Source organism: Xyrauchen texanus, chromosome 19, assembly GCF_025860055.1.
Source record: "Xyrauchen texanus isolate HMW12.3.18 chromosome 19, RBS_HiC_50CHRs, whole genome shotgun sequence".
Classification (NCBI taxonomy): domain Eukaryota; kingdom Metazoa; phylum Chordata; class Actinopteri; order Cypriniformes; family Catostomidae; genus Xyrauchen; species Xyrauchen texanus.
In genome coordinates this window covers 31,689,769-31,714,822 of record NC_068294.1, presented here as the reverse complement: position 1 = coordinate 31,714,822, position 25,054 = coordinate 31,689,769, and the positions used below count along the sequence as shown (strand labels likewise).

Genomic DNA, 25,054 nt, shown 5'->3' with positions numbered 1-25,054 from the left:
GTCCTCTGTCCAAAACAGATTACCAGCTATTCTAAGATGGGGCCGGGCTCTTATCGTCTTCCAATCTTTTTTGTGAACGTAAATCAAGAAATCTGTGTTGGATTAGCTGGATTACTGTGGCTCTGAACGTTGTCTTTAAGTCAACGCCTCCCAACCTGACTTTAGCCGATCTTCTGCTTACCCACTTAGCTAAGATCTCATGCGAATGTCTTCCAACACTCATTTGGTCATCCATCCACGAAACACCCTTTCCTAGACACTGTAAACCCTCAAACTGAAGGAACTGTTTTGTTTGATTTGGCAAAGGGACCTTTATTTTTACATAATTTGCCAGAAGAGGAAAAAAACTTGAACAGCTTTGTTCTCATCATTTAAAAGCTTCAAAATACAATATATGAGCTGAAATTTGCAATGTAATGACTAAGCATGCCAAAACTACTTTGTAAAGCAGCACTAACATTAAATCAATGGACCAGACGATGGAAGTGAGTCACTGCTATGATTTGCATTATACAATGCTGAAAAGGTGGTGTGAGCGGTAACCTTAATAATAGGATGTTAACATGTATTAAAGAGCCCAATAATGTCATGCCATTTACAAATAAATGCTGCATTGTGAATATTGTGCAAGGCAGTGCACTGACGTGACATAAAAAAGTTACCATGCTAGGATGACTATGCAGACAAAATGAAAAACAAGCTCTTGAAATTGAATTTTGATCCCTTGTTTTAGAAGAATGTATTTCTTAGACGGTGTCCTCGTGAAGATTAGTGTATAACAATGTTCTTAAATTGAATTCTGAGAGCATTTAATCAGACAGCAGTGCATTTATTTTTAAGCTTTTTGTATGTTTTGTTTTATTTTATTATTTCCCTTTGCATAATAAGCCTATACAACCTGGTAATTCTAAACAAACATGAGTGACAATCATGTTTCAAAGCTATTCCTAATCTCCCGAAGCCAACAAACAGCTATATGGCTGTAGAGATTTTTGAATGTTAGTTACATTGTATTTAGGACAATCTCTTCTGCATCAATGTTAGGATGTTGTTGTATCTGAGAGACACAATTTCAATTAATCGTCAACTTGCTAAGGTGTTCTAATCAAACAAGACATGTTACTCTTAATTCTATATGGAAAGAAATCTACAGTCTACATAGAAAGTAATGTTTCATATCCTTAATCAATAGCATAAAAGGAATGTTTCAATTTCAATAAGTTAAATGATTAGTTCAACCAAAAATGTAAATGCAGTCATTACTCACTCCTGTGTTGTTATAACCCTATATGACGTTCTTTCTTTTTTCTTAACACAAAAGGAAAAATTGTGAACAAATTTTGTGCTCAGTGATGTCATTCAATGACTGGTGACCACATCTTCAAGCTTCAAAAAGACACAAAAGTATAATTCAGAAGTCTAATAAATTTTTCTATGAGACTCATGATTGTTATGAAAGCAAACGATAAGGTTAAGTGCCAAATCAAAACAAAATCTAACGTATTATTTAGTAAAAATGTTCACTGACCTTTATTCTCCTGTGCGCGTTCATGAGTCTGCATGCAAGCTTTAAAGCTCTTTGCATGAGAGCAACAGTAGCTATGCAGCCTGCATGAGATGGGGCATAAAATCGATAACTCGTATTGTTTCACTTCAACAGGACGACCAGTGATATTAACAACAGATATCACAACATAGTTGCCCACAAACCAGAGAACAGAACATACAAACATGTCTGAATAGTTTGTAGTGGAAGAATAGATGAATTTCAATGTTCAGTCCTTAATCAAAAAGTGTGATTGATGAGGCTGAAGGTAGCTACCAGTACAGCTGCTCCCTGTACGCACATTACACAGTCTGCATAGGGCACCAACTCCCAAGCGGGCGGACCATCTTACCTGAGGGGAGCACCAGAAACTCTACCAGCAACCCTAGCACGTTATACCTTATTCAAGGACCCGCAAGCAGTCGCAGAACACAATCGCCTCGCACTCGCACCAAATATATAGTGCTACACCAAATATAGAAACCAAGCGATCGACAGAATTTCCTGTTGCTTGCAGCTGCTTAAGCCAAAAACCTTGATTAACATAGAAGAGAGAACTTTTATTGCGTGTTGTTTGGAATCTGAGTAGAACACTGTGTGACTGTAGCTACCTTCAGCCCCATGTCTCTGTTTGGTGGAGGACTCTGGTTAAAACAAATAATGCTCAACATTGAAATGCATCTATTCATCCACTACAAACTCTTCAGACATTTTTGGAAGTTCTGTTCTCTGGTTTGTGTACAGCTATTTTGTGTTTTCTGTTGTCAATATTGCTGATGGTCTTGATGAAGCAAAACAAAAAGATTTTTGCTTGAATGCCCCACTTCACGTGTGCAGCATAATTACTGTTGCTCTCATGCAAAGAGCTGCAGACTCATAAACGTGCAAGGGAGAAAAACGAGCGGTAAATATTTTTACTACATAATTCATTCAATTTCGGTTTGTTTCACACAAAACCTTATTGTGTGCTTTCATAACAATCATGAGTCATCATGGAATAATTTATTAGACTTCTGAATTATACTTTTGCATCCTTTTGGAGCTTGAAGAGGTGGTCACCATAAACTGCCATTTCATGACATCACTGAAAACAATTTCTCCCTTTGTGTTAAGAAAAAAGAAAGAAAGTTACAGTAAGGCTCTTACATGGAAGTGAATGGAGCCAGTCCATTAAACATTAAAATACAAACTGTATCAAAAATATAGCCATAAATTGAAAACATTATATTTGATAACATGATTTTAGTGTGATAAAATCTGGGGCTTACCAGCGTTACAGCATTTACCATGTAACTGGGTTTGTTGGTGCCTCTTCCTCATGACAACAAAGTTGCAATATTTGATATACTGTAACTTTAAACAGATACGGTTAGCTGGTGATTTTACTGCACTAAAACCATGTAAACATGTACAATGTTTACATCTTGTGGCTCTATTTTGGAAACAGTGTGTATTTTAATGTTTATGGACTGGCCACATTTACTTCCATTGTGAAGGCCTTACTGTAATTGCAAAAAGTGTTTTATTATTATTATTACTATTATTAGTAGTATTATATAATAAATGAGGGACAAGTCTAAATTTAGTTTAATCAACATTGTGCCACACATACTATCGATTGAGTTTAACTTGCACCAGAAACATAACTTTAATATCAGCCAGCTCAGAGCAATTGTATGTCAATCTGTGCTGCCTAAAATAGTCATCACTTTGAGACTTGTGAATATTTATATGACTGTACTTTTAACCAATGACACGTTTTTAACAAGCCATGGAGACAACCAGTGTTTTATTTATTTATTTATTTTAACACTGTGCACTGGTTTAATTTTGTGAACACAAACATTTTGCACCTGCATAATGATGATTGAATTATTCAGTTTGGCAGAGATTTGGCAGGAGTGTGAAGCACAGCCTTGAGTGCAAATAACAGTGAAAGAGCATCATCCTATTTCCTCCACTGCTGCACAAAAAAATGCATAAATAGCACTACATAGAGATAATAAGCAAACCCTTTGGGGTTTGGACACAGTATTCTCAGTCTGCAGTAACTGGTAATTCCCCCATGTACGTGATCATTTATAACGATGGTCCGACTTTTCTGTACCCTCAAATCCCCGGCCTCATTCTGCCCCTCTGTGTGATGTAATACTGAGGACACAGGATATGATCGATATGAATTATAAATATGATCTCAAGACATATGTTTTGTTGCACTTTCTCAGCAATCTGATCCTAGTCTGTCCTCCTCAAGAAACATTTTGTCATTCTAAAGTCCAGCCGATTTATTAATTCATGAGCTCGCTTTTGGCGCAGTATACTCTCATAGTCAGCACCTGCTCAAGATGTACTTTCATAGGCGTTCAGAGTGAAGTAATACAATTCCTCACTGGTTTCACTTTCATTGTGCTATGCCTTGCAGTGCAGCTAGTTTATAATCATTGCATTTCCTTAAACTGAACAAAATTAAATGAAACTTTGTATTTATTTTTAGCAATAATTTATGTATTTATGCATGTATTCTTTCCCCTCCAAAACAGAGCAGCAAGATTTTTTTAAATTTTTTTTAGGTGAAGCAAGGGCAAATATGTTTTGGAAACACTTTTCACTAAGGTTCAATATGTTTAAATTATTTAATACATTCAGTATCATAAACTAACAAATAGCAATATTTTTTACAGATTTACTCTATAAATATTTACTATTATGTTTATCCTTTTGTTTTGCCCTCACGTTGTTCTATAACCATATGACTTTCTTTCGTAGAAACAAATACAATAAAATTAGATGTTAGACAATATTTTAGGTCTCAGTCACCATTCACTTTCATTACATTCTTCCTAAAATCTCCTTTTGTGTTCCATGGAAGAAGGATAGTCATACTACTTTGGAACAACATGAGAGTGAGAAAATAATGAAAGAGTTTAAATTTTTGGGCGAACTATCCGTTTAATGTTAATTTATAAATATACTATTGCTCATTGTTCATGTTAATTTGTAATCTGTTAACTAATGTTAATGTATACATCTTTTAATGAATCAAAAATATATCATATATTATTATATTATATTATAGTATATAATATATTAGGAATTAACCAAGTTTAATACATTCTGTAAAGGTATTGTCCATTGTTAGTTCCCGTTTACTATTGCATTAACTAATTTTAAGGTATAAAACGCTTTGTAAAGTGTTGCATTTTTTGTAATATTATTATGTGAGGATTGTTATGAAGGTAAAGTGCAATTAAAGGGTGCAAGTGGTAACTGAATACAACCGTGTGTTTCTGCATTAACATTTTCAAGGTTGTTCTGAGCTAACGGGTCAATCCCTGAGGCACCTCCATTATTGAGGCCGTTACTTTACAGACTCCTTAATCAGCCCCCTTATTGACAATTGCTTTATTAGATTATGAGCAAACGTGCAGGGATATGTTTGCTTTGTCTGCACCACATGGAGCCATATAATCCACACCATGCAGTTAGCATTTGTACGTGATTCAATGGGAATTCTTTTTGCACTAAATGCTTTCAAACAAATCATACTGCACATTTAAGATCAATGCTACTGTACAACTGAAGCAGTGCCAACACACAAAATTCCCCTCAGCTGTCATAGTAAATTTGAAAAATAACAATGGCTAAATTACATATCTTTAAGAAACACAATTTGCCAGAACTCCAGATGGAGACCAATCTGTTGGAAAATGTTTGCCCATTATTTAAATCCAAAGACCTAATAGACATTATATGGAATGCTTCGGCATTCTGCTGTCAAATATTTTACATATAATGTGCGCTACACTGTACAGTTGGCCATTGTCTAAGGCAACTGATTTCCTACATAGTTCTAATTTCACATACAGTATCTTTCTTCTCACATAATAATATTTAAACAAAATAGTTTTACAGTATGTTCATTTATTTAAGTATTTGATAAGTAGCCATGTTGTAGCTGAGTAGCCTGCTGACTCTATATCGTCCCATACATATTTGTTCTCATGGCTCATTTGGAAGAGCATGGCATTAGAAACGTCAAGGTCATTAGTTAATTTCCCAAGAAACACGTGTACTGATAACAATGTATTCCTTGAAAAGGCATTGTAAGATATGTCGTAATATGTCAATTAAATGTGGTTTTATACTTACCTTAAATGCTTCTAAAATCTTGAGTGAGCAAAAGTCATGTATGAAAGAGCAAATGTTCTGACAAAATGTAAGACGGTGACGGTCTTTCCGAAACAGTTATTACTTTAAAGTTTGCATGCCAACACAGTCATGAATGTACATTGAGTTAAGCACATTGAGACTTTACATTGAGATATTAATAGCAGGCTGACATTTGCACACAAAAAAGATACAAGCTCAACACAGTACATGTGCACCATTTTCCAGTAATCACCAAGGACATATTTCCCTCATGGGAAATGACTAGCTCTCCAGGCTTGCAATATAAAGTAACTTTGATAAACAATTAAATTTTTTTCAGTTGCCTCTCATTTCTCCTCTCATTCATTTGAACCTCTAGAACAGCTGCTTTGAAACCACCTACACTGGAACAATGGCTGGCTCTTGGGCCTACTCACAAATGCACATTGAAAACATATACATGTGGGTGTGTGATCAAAGAGCCTTAAAATTTGTAATTGCTCAGTCTTACAAAAAGATATATTTCAAAAGATGTATACATTCAAATGTAGTTGTATAAATGGACAAAATGTATGAAGTTGCATAATTCATTTACCTCCGTAGACTACAATGTATTCGTGAGTTTAAAGAAACAATGTCATGTTTAGATTGGTTTTAAATTTCAGCTTTATGCTTAACAGTAAAATAAACTTTTAATGGATAGTTAAAGCCCCCACTCCACAAATGTAGTCATCCTTCACTTTCATTGCAACTTTCATCACTTTCAAAACATCTTTCATGCAATGAAAGTGAATGGTGACCAGCTTTTATCATTGGTGACTCGAATCCTTTATCATTCCACAGAAGATAGAAAGTCATAAGGGTTTGGAACAACATGAAGATGAATAAATTATGACAGAATTAAAATTTTTGTAAGAATAATCCCTTTAAACAGGAAATGTAATTCAGTGATAATAAATTGAGATCATTACAAAAATATAGATGTTTAGTTGTTAGATTAATAAATGATGCATGGAAATGTGCAGTCCAATGCAAAAGACTTTAATAAACGTCCAAAGCTCAAACATACATAAAACAGTTATATACAGTTTACTTCACATGTTGTCAAATCAAAAGTAGAATACAAAGATAATGTAAGGTGCTTAAAATTTTATGAAAGTGATGTGTCCATCTTTGTTACGTTAAAAGGTCTTTCCAGTTCTCTTTTTTTGTTTGTTCTTTTTTTGTCTAGTACACAAATTCAGGCATGTTTCAAACTCCAGAGTTAAATATTTGACACCATTAAGACATATGATACCTCCCCAGGAATAAGAGGTCAAACATTTGTGCACAAAGACACTTCTACAAGTTACTCCATTGGCTAAAATGAGTAAATTACTGCTCGAACAAAAGTGCTATTGAATGAAGCAATTTATTAGTGCTGTATTAAAATGTAATATTCATTCAGGACATAAACGCCTGACTGTTAAGTTTTACAAAAGACAGCTTTAACCGTGGGATACTTATCAAGACCTTAAAGTGCACGTGTTAGGTTGTATCACTGTAAATGTATTTGTGTTGCTGACGAAATCTGACCAGTCCACTTATTCGATCGTTTTTTTTTCCTTGGTTGTATGAATACATATCATGTCAGTTTCAGGATATACGAACACCCAGGTGATGTAACTAAAACCTACCATCTCATACGACAGATTGCCGGCGGCTTTCTATTCAAAATCAGTTAAATACATCTCACAGATTATATTGGCTCTGCTTTTTTAAAGCTGACTACAACAGACAACATATAAAAGGTCAGACCCAGTGTCCTTTTCTACTGCATAAGAGGCGATTCTTTGATTAAGAACCAGGAGCTCTGTCCCCTATGATTACAGCTTACCAAAGCATTAGGGCTCTAATAATTCTGAGGCAATCAGTGACACAGCTAAAGTCTACTGTGGGGTGTTGGTACCTCCTATGGAGGGCCATGCATTTCAATGTTAGCCACATGTTGACAAGCATTGGGCAAGCCAAAGAGAGCTGAGGCAATCAACGATGAGGTGTTCATTGTATCACGGCCAGAACGGTCAAAGTAAGGCCATATGCAATGTGAACGGCAGTCTATCAGGTGCCGTGTCTGTGTAAGCACTGAAGGAACAAATTAAACATTAATAGCAGGTGAACAAAATATAAAAAGGAAACAACCACCAGGAACATCAAAGTTTCATCGAACTTTGTCTAATGTGTCAATCAAGAAATCAAAATCAATAAATAGAAAGACAACAAGGGCTGTGCAGCATATACATAAGTACATATCTATATAAACATCCTATACAGAGGTCTTTGCCATATTCATGTTCCGTTTGGATAAGCAGAGTGGAAAAAATGCTATAGAGGTGTCTCTCGTGCCCTTTTCAGTGAAACTGGTGAATGAGGACAAAAAGGGTTTAACACAGCATTTCAAACCTCCTACGAATCACAAGCAGAGTTTTGGACGAGCTTCGAACAGGCAACGAGATGAGTTGTCTCGGTTAATTTAGTCTGCCGATACTCTCTAGGTCTCGTTTGAGGCTGGAGAATCTGTACAGTTTGCGTTTTCACCTCTTCAGTCAGTTCAGCCTTCCTCTCCCTCCCTCCCTCTCTTTAGGAAATGGCAGCTAGAGATTGATTTTTATCCTGTGGGAGCGAGCTGTACCTGTGCCACAGAGTGTGCCATAGAGTGGTGGTTTCAGTGTCGTCTCCTGTAATATAGAGAGACAGACAGATATAGGGAGATTGTAGTTACAATATCATCTAGGTAGCTAAGCTGCAGTATGTACTGTGTAATATGATAATGAAGTCATCTCTCTCTGGACATATAGCACATTCCCATGCATACATGGAAAGAGAGAGAAATAGCATTCTTCAAGGAACAGACTAGAGAAGGTGGATTTGTTATTATTATTATTATTATTATTATTATTACATTGTCTGATTTACCTTGAAGAATGCAAGCTGTTATTACTGTATCAACTGGTAAAAGTGACTAGTCAGAGTGCATGCAGGTATACCAAATTTTAACTTTTTGTTAAAATATTTGCTGTTTCATCCACCACAGTACAGCAACACTCTTTCATAGGTGACAACAGGAAGCTCTGTCACTAATACAGGATTTGTGTTATTATTATTATTATTATTATGTTTAGCTGGACACAGTGGTTTGATATCAGCATAACTGTGATACATTTTATGCTTGTGAAATTTCCACAGTGACTTGTGGCATATGCAATGATAAAAGTAAATTAAACATGTTACACATATTCTTCTGAGTGTCCTTATTAACAATGGGGATATAATAACTCAGATATCAAAGTAGTAAGCAAATCAAATGTGGCTCTACCTCTGGGCCAATCTATTAATGGGGAAGTTTAATTTAATTCATAACAGGGAAGTGACTTTCAGTGGCAGAGTCAAACGGTTAAAAAGGCATAAGAACATATTTAACAAAGACTGTGGGTTTAAAATGAACATGCAGACTATATTTAGTTTCAAGAAGACTAAGGGACGAGATGTGCATGAATTGCTGATGGGCTAAACAAGCAAAAAAAAAAAAAAAAAAAACAATTGCCTATAGTATGACAAAACAGCAGATATTCAATCAGTTTATGTTCCAAAAAAAAAAATGCTCAGTTAAAAATCTAGGCACATCTGCCCCATACCTGGCGAGATTCAAAATTGAAGTGGAATTTGAATTATTGAAACTTGGGTGGGTAAGAGCACAAACTGTGGACTCAAGGACATCCACTCTCATATTTTATGATGTTTTTGAAATGCTGAATGTACCATGAAGCTTGATGCAAAGAAAATGTGTTTGACTGTGAGGATGTTTAAGTCTGGTAGGACATTTCAGTGCTAAAGGAGATTTCTTGGACATGGGTTTGCAAGCAACATAAAGGTAGTTTGTAATACTACTGACCTCAAATACAACCCTGCACTGAATTTACATGCCCTTATAGCTTTTGATTTTACTAGCTTTCTTGCATATTCATAGCCTTGCCAGGGATCAGTCAAGTAGGGTGGTTTTTATTTGATCTGTCACAACTAAAGTGTGCATTCAGACACAAGCCCCCCACTCCCATCAGCAAGGGGGATTGACCTCAAAAATCACAGTTTGAGAACAGGCAGAGGGAGAGATAAAAAGAAGGAGAGAAATTGAGTGAAAGGTATGGGAAAAGAGGTTCTCGTGGTGCACCAAGAATGGACCTCTAACGGTGTTATGAGCCATATGGCCAATAAATAAGTTGTATTTTGACAAGCTTTTCTGTGATACTGACATCATTCTTAGTCCTGTTAAGCATCCCATTGACCTTCATCAGCTAGTGTTTCCTGGGAGAAATGCGTATTTTAATGGTCCTACAAATGTTCTTTCTCATCTATCCATCATGGCAAATTCAGACGTGATGTTTTCAGCCGAATTGAGGTCATAAAGTTAAGTTATGCTGACAGTTGTGTCACCGTCTTTATAGCTGACAAGAGACTTCAGAGTCGATGCACCACATATGGGGTAAATGGTCATGGGACAAGATCTGATGTGCAAGATTCAGTACTTTATCCAGTCTCTGTTGTCAGTAATGGCTCTGAGCTTGTTTTCAAGTCGTGGTTTACGATGACTAAGAAAAAAGGAGCATTAAAGATAATGGCTAATATATGTAAGAAAAAATAAACAATGTCCAAAGTATGGAATGCTTAGTTTTGTGTAGGGTGCAGTACACTGCCTCATGACAGACATGAAGAGAACTTAACTTAGGAGTTGGAGATTTTACAAAACAGTCTAATTGTAGAGCTTTCACAATTAAATTGTGCCAATGGGTTTATGTCAATGGTCTATATGTCAAAGCATATAGAAAAACCTTTCAATGTACAGAAATAACAATATTACACCTACTCTATCCCTAACCGTGTGTTCAGACCAGAGGAGTCGAGAGCGTAAAATCGACCGAAAGTCATTAATTTTCTATGACAGCCAGTGTCTCCCGGAGGCGAGAAGCGGTGCGGCGAGTCTTGGGCTGTGTGGGCGTCAGAGGAAAGTTCAAGTGCAGCCAACATTATGGTAATGAGCTTTGACGCGGTTCGGCGGCAACCTATTGGAATGTAGAAGTGCTCCACTCTAGCGAAGTCTAGAGAACGCAACCGTGTAAACTTTGGTTCCCACCAAACAATAGTTCCGAAGACAAAATGGAGAGACTGATTATTGCCGTGGCGGGTTTTCTCGTAATATTTGATCTGTCCCCGTTTTCTTCCAGGGATATAAATAAAAAAAAAAATTATGAGTGGACAAAGGTGTCTGAAATTGTTAGTGTGTCAGGTAAGTTGATGAAGTGGATATTATGGTTTATATAATATTATATAATAATATATAAAAATATTTCATGAGGATATATGCTACTTGTGATATGTCGTCAAAAGATACCGGTTGACATGTCTGGATGTTTTGTGGCCCCTTTAAATATTGTTCACAAAAGCATTCTCAACGATCATTGCCGCCAATTTCAAATACGTCAGAGCGTCCACGGATTTTCTATAGCACTGTTGGCAGGGTAGCCAGATCGAATTTTGACGCTCTCGCCGCCTCTGGTTTGAACGCACGGTAAGAAATGCACTGCTGTACCCTATATCTGTAAAACATTTAAAGCTTTAGGTACCTTCCTATAATATTGCTTTCATACACAGCCTGGTCCAAACTTGTGCTCAAAGAAAGAGTCAATTTAACTTATACACTAATGACACTATATCATTAGGGCTGTCAGTCGATTAAATTGTTAATTTTTTTTGTAGTTAATTAAGATTAATTGTAGATTTTGGAAGTGCTGAAATTTGCCACTTCTATTAATACTTTGCTTGTCAATGTATTTATTTCCATATTAGGAAGAAAACAAAACAATTTGAAGCAATATAATGCTTTATTAACATTTTCCAAACAAAGCCTATAGTGCATAGAAATGTAATAAAATAGCACTAATTCAAGTAACATTCAACGTTTTCCAAAGTGGGAGTTTGAATAATTGAAAGAACTAGCCCCCACATAGGTTGCATATTCATTGCTATGGGAATTAAATCCCTTAAACTCTCTCTACTAATCTGCTGGTAGACTGTAGCTATCCATTTTCCAACAGCAATCATGAAGCTGCATTCATGATTCACATCAGGGCGGCAACACCAGCGTCAAGCACCTCTTTGAACTCACCATGCCCTTTACATAGTCTGAAAAATACTTGATTTCTGTCACAAGTCCCATATGGGCTTGTTTTGTTCATCAAATAGTGCTAAGATCTCCTTTCTCCATACTTTTATCACTGACAGGGAAGTGCTGTCAAAGATTATTTTATTTAATGAGATAAAAACCTCCACAGCTCTATCATAGGAGACAGCGTAGAGGTCAACTTTAGCATGTTAAGACAACTTTGCCCATAGAATGTCTATGGGACTGCAGAGTAAGCTAAGCTTGTAGGCTGTCCTTGGCAGAAGGGCTCTGCCACTGTGGCATGTGCATCAGTGTAATGACTCTGGGCAGACACTTTACAAAGTTTCCGCCCTCCACACCAGTGTTTATGCTAAAGATAAACGCTTTAATTACGACTAAGAAAAATGTACGCATTAAACATTTTTAATTAATCGCATGCGTTAACGCATTAATTCTGACAGCTCTAATATATATATATACAGTAAAATTAAGATTGTACACAACATATTCTACAGTCTGAATCCACAGCCTGTCACATTTTAAATTTATGAGAAGCTTCAGAGAAATGTAATTTGTAACACTTTTTTTTTTTTAATTTTCAGCTTCGGTTTTTGGCAATCAAATGTGGGAGGGACCTAAAGACAACCGTGTGGTGAATGCTTCAGAGTATCTTTTCTAATCACCTTTCCATCAATACAACCTGGACTGGTGTAGGGGATAAAACATGTTTTAGAGACATGTTCCTGAAGACCATTGTTCAAAGTTGGATATTTTCTTTATATTTAAGTAGATGTGTATGACCTTATGCCATTCAAATGGAATGACAGATCTTTATTTTCTACAGGAGCCATCCGGAAGAACCCGGCAACCCAGGATGCCACCGATGAGGTGATCCAGGTTAACGTTACCTGAAAGGAGCATCTGAACGTGAAGCTGGAAAAAGGCGCCGCACAGCTGAGAAGGACCCACACAGCTGAGAGGGACCCACAGCCGACCCCTTAAACCTAGGCTGACTACTGACACCCCAGCATCACTGACAACTGGAACCCTTTCTTTATCCTGCAGTCAGTAACATCAAGACCCTTAAAAAAGCCTGCTAAATGTGTTTGGTTTTTTTTCTCCCGTGACCCTGCCTTGAGGGCAGCTCCTATGGGATGGTTTGTCCTTTTATACAGGCGCACGAGGAATCACTGAAGATATGCCAATTTGCACTGTCTCATTCTGGAGGTCGGGGAAAACCGGTGATTCTTAGCCCACTACGCCACGCAGACCCCAACCACTCCAGACATTCTGATTGGCTGTGTTCTCTACAGCCAGATTTTCTTGACAACACTTGTTGTCATGTGTAAGGTGAATGTCAAAATGTATATTATCCTACTTGTTATATATCCTGCACATTCTTTGATACCAAAGGTCTCAATTATTTAATATACAATTTGCTGCTTATTTCATTGTTACAGTGTTTAACTATTCTATTTTTAAATATAGCTTGTAAATCCTAGATTATACATCAAATACTTGATATCTGCACATTATCTGGTATCAAATATTCTACCTACCGTGACTTTTGTATTGGCTTATTTCATTCCGTCAGTGCTTAACGATTCTATTATAGTTTGTAAATCCTATTTCATGCCTGATATTTGATATTGCACATTAACAAGTACCAAAAATTCTACTTTTATTCCGTCACAGTGCTTAACTGTTATTCTATTGTTAAATATAGCTTGTAAATCCTTGTGCCACAGGTCAGCGTTGCAGTTATAATGGTATATTCTACTCCAGAGCTTTACTCTAAATTATTACCACTTATCCTATTGTTAGAAATGACTTGTAAATATGATGTTATACCTCAATTTATTTGGTATCCTGCACTTTCTTTGGTACCAAATATCCTCATTGCTTCTGTTTACTGGTAATTCTTTTCATCCCAGAGCTGAACTCTTTATATTATTATCAATTATTGTAAGTGTTATTTATTTATTTTTTTTTTACCAAAATTGAATTGGAAACCTGCATGTTCTTTAGTGTGTGTGTATATATGTTTGTATTTTTCTGTTATTTATATTTCAGTGATCTGACATCTTGTTTCAATGACAGTTACTGTACTTTGAAATGTGGAATTAAAACGCCAAATGGAAATTTGTCTGGTTTGATCAATCATTATTCTTGATAAACTGCATGCTATAAATATAAAAAGAAAAAAAGAAAAGAAAATATATATATATATATATATATATATATATATACAATAAGCGGCGGCAGATTGCTCGAAATTAGCGTTTGCCTCCGACGCCCCGCGATATAAGCGGGCCGGCCAGCGGGCTGGCCACGGAACGAAGGTGGTAGGAAGGCGCCGGCGGTGCACCATCAAACGTGTTTGTGAAAACGCCATTCTGCCACTTTTACTGCCTCCGGAGCACCGCCAGCGGCCCACTGACTCATTGCTATCTGGGATATAGTATATATATATTAGGGCTGTCAATCGATTAAACATTTTAATCGAATTAATTACATGGTGTCCCGATTAATTAATCGCGATTAATTGCATATATAAATATTTGCTGAGAAAGCCCCTCATATAAAAATAATTTAATATATAATGATGAAATAATGATACATCTTGATATGATATCTTGTAATGATAAAAAAAAAAATACATCCCAGTAACTGAGCAGATTGTGAAATACTCAGACCGGCCCGTCTGGCACAAACAACCATGCCACGCTCAAAATTGCTTAAATCACCTTTCTTTCCCATTCTGACATTCAGTTTGGAGTTCAGGAGATTGTCTTGACCAGGACCACACCCCTAAATGCATTGAAGCAACTGCCATGTGATTGGTTGATTAGATAATTGCATTCATGAGAAATTGAACAGGTGTTCCTAATAATCCTTTAGGTGAGTGTATATATATATATATATATATATATATATATATATATATATATACACACACACACACACACACAATATATTTATTTATATATATTTGCGATGACCAGTCAGTCTCAGTTTAGGGAGTGGCACGTGTGGTCATGTGAGTTTCTGGTGTTCCGCGTGGAAATCAGGTGAAGATGGACGGCGAGCAGACAGACACTGAACTGGTGGCCAGAAAAAATAACAAAAACACAGATCACAGCTTATAAAGCACAAATAATGTCTTTATATCATCAATAATTAAAGTTAATATAATATGGCAGCGTGACACGTAAATAAGCACAAAATCCATAACTGCCATTCTCTGTGCGGTCAGAGCTGCTTCAACCAGTCATGGAAGAGACCCAATCTGAGCGGGTGTCGAGACCGGGAGATTTAAAGTTCTGCCGGCTGATGCGCACTGAACACTGAGATGCTCATCTCTCACCCCCGCGCTGCAACTCGAGTGTCTGATAGAAACACGATCACAGCTTTGCGATATATCTTTATTTTATCGTTAAAGTTCATATAATATGGGAACGTGCCATGTAAATAAACACAAACTTGAAAACGTTCATTCTCGGTGCGGTCAGAGCCGCTTCAACCAGTCGAGGAAGAGACCCAATCTGAGCGGGAGTTGAGACCAGGAGAGATTTAAAGTTCCGCCGGCTGATGCGCACTGAACACGGAGACGGTCGTCTCTCACCCCAGCTGTTTGCAGCTTGCAACGTGTTGCATCATTGATGAAATCATCATAAGATCAATCTTATGTGAAAAATAACATTAAAATTACAACAACAATAAAGTGTGTGTGTGTGTATATACACACACACACACACACACACACACACCCAACAACAACAGTTTTAGTGGTTTGAGTGAACCACACTTTTGTATCCAGTTTCCTTTTCAAAAGCGTTTATACAAAGCACATGTTACATCCTGCTTATTTTTTTGGATAATCTTATTTTCATGAAAATGTGTATGTTCTATTTTATTTAGGTGTACTATTGAGAAAATAATAAGTTTGCAGTAATGCAAAGATATTATTTAATTTTGTAAAAATATTTTAATTTGAAAACAATGTGCATTTATAGTTGTTGTTGTTGCCAGATTGTCTGTTTGAGTTGAAAAATACACATTTCAGCATTATCAGTAATCTATTTGTGCATTTTCCTTGATAACCAAGCAAGTTGACTCATGATACTATTTGTTTATTATATCGCAAAATATTTTTCTCTGTAAAAACTGAGTGTTGCCCACACAGCTGAAGTTTCACTTACTGCCCTCTGGGGTAAAAAGGTGGTACTACAAGCTTGCATTTCTCAAGAATCTTCCATATAACGGTCCGGGGGGGCATTGGGATTAATTGCGTTAATTATTTTAACGCAATATTTTTTGTCAAATGAATTGCACTGAATTAACGTGCTGAATCGACAGCCCTAATATATATATATATATATATATATATATATATATATATACATATATATATATATATATATATATATATATATATATATATATATTAGTGCCCAACCGATTATCGGCCAATATTATCATTTTTTAAGAATATGGTGGTATAGGTGTATATGTTTCCTGATATGAAATTCTTTTTCTCACAACATATAATGCAGAAAACCATGCTTGGGGTGGTTTAGAGTTGGTGACAATGTAATTTGTCAAGCAGAGCACGCTCCAACTCCATTGTTTACAGAGCTAAGCTGAAAGTGCTGAGTTAAGCGGTGTCTTCACAGTAAGGTGCTAACTAGTTTTTGAATTACATACTGGAAAGTTAAAAAACAATGACCCCATAATTTTCTCTTTTCAAAATATCTAATATAATGTTAACCCTGTTCCTGACAACCATGTCACTCATGTTTATCACATCTGTTTGCTATGTTAGCCAGCTATAGTTTGTCAGTACAGTCAGTAAAATAGCAGATTGAAAGGTAAGCATCAGAGCACATTTATGCAGCTCAGCAGACAACGGTGTGGTGGTGGATTGTGTCTGTTGAGTGTTGATTTCACACTACATTGTTACCTAGTTGGTGAGACGTAATTCTGGAAAGTAAACAAACAACATTCATCTTTGACAACGTTAAAAAAAGCTTATAACCTCATAGCTACTTTCATTGCCAGCTGAGTGGAAGTTAATGTGCATACATGTATTCACCAAACTGTTTTGATCAGGATTCTCAGTTTGGTACCCCCCTTCAACCGAACAATTCCAGTCGTTGCATTTACAAAATGCTTCTTGTTTTACAGCCTGCCCCTAACTGACTGCCAGTATTAAAATAGTTAGCATTTCACTGATACTAAACAGAACTACTGATGTTTATTTAGCTTTTTATTTTATTTGAATTTATTCTTTATTTAAATAGTCAGCCATTGACTGAAACTAAACATACAGTACTGATTATTATTTAGCTAGAATGTTAATTTATTCTTTATTTAAATGGTCAGTATTTGACTGATACTAAACATTGCTACCGATGTTTATTTAGCTATTTATTAAAATTTTATTTTTTCTTTATTTAAATGGTCAGTAATTGGCTGATACAAACATTCAGGAATGATTTTTGTTTAGCTATATTTTTTATTTATTCTTTATTTAAATGGTCAGCAACTGACTGATACAGAACATACAGTACTGATGTTTATTTAGCTATTTATTGTATTTTTATTTTCTCAGTGTTCATTTCTAGAATTGGATGACAAAGTATAATAATAGTGAAAAATATTTGTTTAAGAAAGCAACCTTCTGAGTACCTTTGCATAGTAATTTAGCAAAATCGGTGCACAATCCACATAAAAAAGTTGTTTTCATTCCAGCTCAAAAATGAACTATATCGGCCACCATATCAGTAATCGGTGAATTCCCCTCTATAATCGGCCTGATAATCGGTCTCAAAAATCTCATATCGGTCAGAGCTCTAATATATATATATATATATATATATATATATATATATATATATATATATATATATATATATTAGGGTTGTGCCGATGGACGATATCATCGTCCATCGTGATGGCTGACCAACATCACGATGTAGAGCCACCATCGTGATGCCACGCCCCCTTTTGCGAGTCTTGCTAGTGTGACTCAAAACTTTGCAGGGATTGCTCTGTAAATTAAATTGAGAATATAACTAATGCATATGCTATTTTAAATACTGTAGTATATGCCAGAGACGTGACGTGTTAGTCTGTGAAAATACAGTGTCAGGCAGGCTACACAAATATTGATCTTGACATTGTTAGCTTCTTGTCTTTTTTTTACATGTCTTACACTGTACATTTAGATTAAAATATTTTATGTTGTAGGCTACAAGAAAATAGCCTTTATTCATTAATTATTAGTAGTTGTAGTGTCTCAGAAAATCTTGCTCATTGTCACATAGCTCTTGTATACACTGAAGCGGCAGTTTAAGATAAACCCAGACCAGCGAACGTCAAATAACTTTTGTCTGGTTAATACTTTTAAAGAAATATTTCCTTGGCCATAAATCCATAATGTCAAATGAAAGAAACAAGGTGAATATGAATAACACACATTTATTAAAACATAGAAGAACAACAAGAAAACGGGAACAACACTCAGACCGAAACTCGGCATTGACATTTCACTTATAATTAGCAGCACAATTAACTTCAGCACAGACTACAAAATAAATTATGTTATTGAAATATTGTAAAGTGGTCATATGAACTACACAAATTAATGTTTAAAAAATAATATGCAAAATCGAATAGCTCCGCAACGGATGCCGAAAAATGCGTAAAGAAGTCTAATATCTTTCACCATAGACCATGTTTAAATTTCGATGTTTCTGGCCAGAAATACCAACATATTCACTTTATCTGGTTTTAATAAGCGGATTGGAGTAACTACACTACCCGCTGTGCTGAAGACCCGCTCTGATGGAGTACTGGTAGCACATATGCACAGATATTTCCGTGATAATCTTGCCATGAACAGAAACCTTTTGACGTTCGTTTTCCACCAAGTCAGCGGGTCCTCTTCCCCATCAATGGCCATTTCCTGCAGGTACATGGTCATTTCTGCCTCGACCTTTTGCTCATCAGTGAGAAAAATAACGAAATTATAGTTTTCACGTGTCGTGCAACCTACTGATAAAGCGCCAACGAGTTATTAGTTGGGTTAGTAAAATAACGAAATTATAATTTTTCATATAATTTTTGATAATTATATGAAATTATATAATACCCCCGCCCGCCCCACCCCACCGACGATATCATCGTCCATCGCGATGTTTTACTGTCAACATCGTCAACTGCCAATTTAGGGGACATCGCCCAACCCTAATATATATATATATATATATATATATATATATATATATATATATATATATATATACACATATACACACACACACACACACACACATAACACATATATACACACTATATACATACGCAGTATACTATAAAAAGTGTATATACATAAAACATATTTGTAATTCATCTTTTCTATAGAAAAATGTGGCATAGAATATTAGTTAGGATACATATTTTTGCTTTGACTATTAACAAGTTTTTTTATATATATATGTATATATATATATACATACATGTGTATGTATATATATATATATATATATATATATATATATATATATATATATATATATATATATATATACTGTATATATTAGGGGTGGTGGGAAAAATCGATTCTTAGATGCATCACGATGCAGACTTGCTTGATTCTGAATCGATTCACAAATGTCAAGCATCGATTTTCTGAATGTTTCTTGCTAACGTAATGTTGACGGAACGCAAAAGACGGACCTCGTAAGTGTGCAACAACAGCGCCCGGACACTCTTTTAGCATGCACTTAACACGAGACACATGATGGCTCAGCAGGAAATTCAACCAGCACCCTCGGGATTAAAAGCAAGTGTATGGAAGCACTTTGGACTCTACGAAGGACTCTATCGAACAAGCGATGTCAAAGCTTCCACCAAGCTCCGAAAAAGATAAGAGAATTACAAATTCGATTGCAATATTTATTGCCAAGGATTTGCGTCCTTACTCAGTTGTTGAAAACCAGGGCTTTCGGGGTATGTTGCGCACGTTGGAGCCGAGATACAACATCCCATCTCGTAAATACTTCACTGACACAGCGATCCCCACACTATACAGTAAGACCAAAATCGATGTGATTGAGTCGCTAAAGAAAGCAACAAGGATAGCGCTAACCTGTGATGCATGAACATCCATTGCCACTGAATCGTATGTGACGGTAACTGCACATTTTATCACAGATGAGTGGCAGATAGTGTCTCATGTGCTCCAAACTAGAGCAGCCCATGAGAGCCACACGGGTGCCAATATGGCTGAGCTGTTAAAGAATGTAGCAGAGGAATGGAAGATCACTACGAAAGATTTAGTTTTAGTAACTGATAACGCATCAAACATGATCGTCGCTGTAGAACTGGGCAAATTCCTGCATACATTTTTGTATGAGAGCTGCTAGTACAGAAAGCTTTGTATGATTTTTGGCTCAGCAAAATGTTTATTTTTTTGTCTGATTTGACTTGCCACATTGCTTCCATTTGTTGTATTAATAAAAGTTATTGGAAGTAAATTAATTATGAATCATTACAAATATGTTGCTTTAAAAGTACAAAGCAGACAGTGAGAAAAAAATTCTGTATTGAATAAAGATGCATCGATAATCGTTTTATCATCAAATTGCAACTGTCTGAATCGTAATCGAATCGTGAGGTGTCTAGAGATTCCCACCCCTAATATATATATATATATATATATATATATATATATATATATATATATATATATATATATATATATATATAACTGTCTCAGCAAATGAAGATATCATGTGTAGGGCAATTAGACTGTGCATTATTATGCACAGAAAGCTGAGGTGGTCTATCAGCCAAACCAAATTCTGTGAGCCAAAAAAAAGCATAGAATAGTGAGAACGTTATAGAGTGTGTAAAAGAGAGTTTCACAAGGAAATTGAATGAGATTGTTGGACCTATTTGTTATGTTGTTTATCACACCATTTCCACAAGAAGATGATGCAATGTTTCAAATTATTCAACAAATATTTCAAAACATACAGAACCTGAACCGATAAAAATCCAGAATGACAACTTGGCAGGGCAAATTACAAACACACACTGAAATATGTGTCTTTCCATAATCTCACTTTGTAAGTAGGCTTATATATAATGTACCATGGCAGAACATTGCTTTTAACTGCATTCTAAAATAAAGGCCTGATGGAGGAAAAGGAACTCAGCTATGTGTGGGTGTCACCTTAAATTACTATGCACACAATGTATTTGAGTGGATATACAGTCATTTGTAAGGAAAATGCAGAGGGGGATTTTCTCCAATAAGGACAAGAGCTCAGAGAGGATGACATGATATTACAGATGCAAAAAACAAAACAAAAGATCGACTGTGAATGAATGCTAAATATGCTCAATAGTGAAAAATAAACTGTATCAAATAAGCATCAACATGCTCAGTCTTGTAGATAGTCTTGTAGATAGCCCTGACCCCAGTCCTGTGCATTCTAACATTCCCAAGAAAATGGCTACACTGCAGACTATTGTCTGGTCATTAAAAAGCATGCAGTTGACTGTACAAAATGAAGGGTGTTTCAAGTTATTACTGAATATGCTTCTATTTAAGTCTCTTGATCTTCACCTTGATATCACTGAGCTAAAATCGCACAGCTCAGTCTTCCACTCTGCAAGAAAAGACCTGTCGCTGCAGTGAGGCCAACTCTCTCCACACCAATTTACATTTATGTCCCTCACCTGCTTTTATTTATTAGGTAGTTTGTATTTTGCACATCTCCTCTGGAGCTATAGACTACAATACTAGTACTAAAATGAACCTTTCTCTCATTAATGCAGGCAATTTTCCTCCGAGACAACTTTGAATGATTCCTTTAGAAGGTGTTTTGAATTTTACTTAAAAATAATCAGCCTTTTCCCTACTATGTTACAAGTTTTAGTTCTAATGATTTCTATCAAGAATTTCTGTGGGAAACAATTGTTTTCAGCAGAGTGCATCTGCTCAGTTGTGCCTGTGGAATGCAACGCTGTCTATCTTGTTTGGTTTTCTGTCAAGCATGCGTGGTTTTGTCATGTCAATCAAGAGCAAACATAGCTGTAATCTCAATGCTTTTGAGCCTTTGTGTGATTGAAACTCAGCACATGTAGCTACCACCCTACATTCAACGTCTTTCTAAAACAAGGATGGTACAAATGGGAGCTAGAGCAGCGAGACGGTTAAAAAAGGAAGTTGTGAATTACCTGTCTGGTGTGGATTTGCCCAGGTGCCTTGAAGCCCCCTTGACAGCTGCACTCTGACACACTGTAGGGGTCGGAGCTGCTGGAGGAACATTTGGAGAGTGAGTCACAGCCTACCACGAACGTGTTGTCCAGTGGGAGTTCCTGAATGACATGATGTTTCTTGGGAGCCACAGGGGTCTCTGGTTTGATCTGGAATGTTGGCTGTGGTGAAGCTGATTTGTAGTGCTTGGCTAAATCAGGGCTATCAGGTTTAAAGGTAGTCGGTGTGGTAGCCCAGTTGTACTTTCCCATTGTCTGCTCTTCAAGTTCAACAGGGAGATCTAAGGTGCCATTTATGTGCTCATGGGTAGGGTCATCAGACTTAGGTTCCTCGATGGTTACAAAATTCAACAGCAAACTTTTTGGAGATCTCTTCTTCTTCTTCTTTTTCTTTTTAATCTGCCGGCCCTCTTGGTTGGGTGATACCCACTCGCCACTCTGTTTGCTCTTCTGGACAACTTTGTGTCTTGGTGTCTGTCGACAGCGTACCAAAGCGGTCACAAAAATTACCAAGATAATGGTCATAGTCCCAGCAATTATGGCAATAACAACAATTACATAGCCATTGGTTTGAGGCGTCACATCATTGTTCCCAACGTTTCGGTCCAAAGGAGTTTCCAAGCTTTTGCGTAGTAGCTCTTGAATGAATGTGGCATTAGAGATGGTATCATTGACAAACAAATAAACAAGAGCGATTGCATGTAAAGACTCAGGCTGTCCTAAGTCTTTGACCATTACCACCAGCCTATGGAGACCTTGGTCTGCCGCTACAATCTTCTCCTGTAGAGTGATATTGCCTGTGGTTCTGTCAATGGCAAACAATCCTCTCGGTGACCCTCCGATAATACTATACTGCAGCTCAGCATTCATGCCAGTGTCATTGTCAATGGCAAACACTCTGGTAACCACCGACCCAGGACTGGTGGTCAAAGGAACTAGATCATAGGAGAAGTTAGAGGAGGGGATGACAAACACGGGTCGATTGTCGTTCACATCAACAACATTTATTGTAACCTTGGCATATGAGGTAGTTTGCATTTGACCTGCATCCACAGCTTTCACAACAAAAGTATAGGAGCTTTGTTGCTCCCTGTCAAATGTTATGTTTGGTTTTATCACCCCGGTTTTGGGGTCGATGATGAAATTCTCCTTCCCATTTATGATTGAGAGAGTTACGACTGCATTGTCACCAGCATCAGCATCCGTGACAGTGATCAAACCTACAGTTCCATATAAAGGTAGGTTTTCAGGTACGTAGAAGTTGTATTCAGGATGGGTAAAAGCTGGGCTGTTATCATTTTGGTCTTGAACAATTAGCTTTACCGTAACATTGCTCTGAAGAGGTGTCGAACCATTATCTCTGGCAATGACTGTGAATGAATACTTCTCCTGTTTCTCTCTATCCAGCCGTTTGACAACAGAAAGGATCCCAGACCGTTGATCTATGTTAAAGCCATCAGGAGCATCTGGGCCAAGACTATAAATGATAAGGGCATTAGAACCACTGTCTGCATCCGTGGCACTGATTTTTATCAACTGTGTGCCAGGGTCATTGTTTTCTGGAATGGACAGCTGGATTTCTGGCTGAGGGAAAACCGGGACATTATCATTCTCATCCTTAATTTTAATGAGAACCATTGCTGAAGTGTTCAGAGGAGGTTTCCCTGAATCAGATGATACTATCCTAATTGCGTACTCACGAGTCATCTCATAATCTAAGGGTGCTGCCGTTTCTAACAGGAACTGGTCATTGAAGACTGGCTTGAGCCTGAAAGGTACATCATGATCAGTGTAGCAAGTCACTTTACCATTCAGATCAGCATCTCTGTCTGTCACAGTTATTAGAGCAATTTTTGTGTTTAGTGGGGCATTTTCAGACAACAGCACAGTCCCATTAACTAGATTCATTATGTAACGAGTATCTATAGAGGGGACATTGTCGTTAATGTCTGTTACATTGACTATCACTGTAGCCCTTGAAGGGGTTGAGCTTCCATCACTGGCCAGCACTATAAGCTTGTGGACAGGGTTGACTTCCCTGTCCAGTGGCTGCTTGACAGTAATCAGTCCGGTTGTGCTGTCAATAGCAAAATGTCGTTTGGTGGCAGGGGAGATTTGGTTGCTGAAGGAGAAGTGAATCTGAGCATTGGATCCCAGATCAGCATCTGTGGCATGAAGGTGAGTGACAGATGTTCCCATTGGGGCATTCTCAGGAACATTCACCTCCACTTCATTGTCCTTGAACACTGGCCGATTGTCATTCACATCTGACACAGTCACCTGCAGAATGGCTGTGCTGGACTTTGGAGGGGAGCCACCATCCTCGACTTTAATTTTCATCACAAAGGTGTCCTTCGTCTCCCGATCGAGGCTCTGCTGCACTATGAGTTGGGGCCATTTGTCTCCCTCTGGAGTCTCGATAATGTCCAGGCCGAATTCGCTCACACTCTGAAAAATACAGATAATACAGGTTTTGTAAACTGTTTGCAGTAGATTTGACCAAGAACAGTACATCTTTATATTAAAGTGTTTAGATAAATTTCAGAAAGAGTATTTAAGCCCTTAATATTTCTACATTAATATGTATATATTAAACATAACATAATAACATAATTATGTTATAATAACATAACATTCTATAACATAATATTTATGGTTAATTTTACTTTATTATTATTATTATTATTATTAGTTGTATTACTATTATTAATAACAATAATAACAATTCAATATAATAGTATATATAATAATACTATTATTAAAAATAATAATACAAATAATAAAACTATTGTTTTTGTTGTTGCTATTTATGATTTTATTATATTAAATTATTATATTTATAATAATTATTATTATTATTATTATGTTTA

General features: G+C 36.6%; 1 protein-coding gene across 2 annotated transcripts in view; it reads right to left on the bottom strand.

The window, feature by feature from the left end:
- Positions 1 to 25,054, bottom strand: part of LOC127659674 (protocadherin-11 X-linked-like) — a 233,583-nt gene that overhangs the window by 192,706 nt on the left and 15,823 nt on the right. The window contains exons 3-4 of one of the 2 annotated variants that reach the window (XM_052149597.1): positions 22,146 to 24,632; positions 6,727 to 8,412 (exon numbers count right to left, since the gene is read on the bottom strand). In XM_052149597.1, the coding sequence (XP_052005557.1) occupies positions 8,329 to 8,412; positions 22,146 to 24,632 (2,571 nt within the window). In that variant the 3' untranslated portion in view covers positions 6,727 to 8,328. Of the gene's footprint in view, positions 1 to 6,726; positions 8,413 to 22,145; positions 24,633 to 25,054 lie in introns of those variants that run through there. The other variant, XM_052149596.1, reaches the window with a different exon arrangement.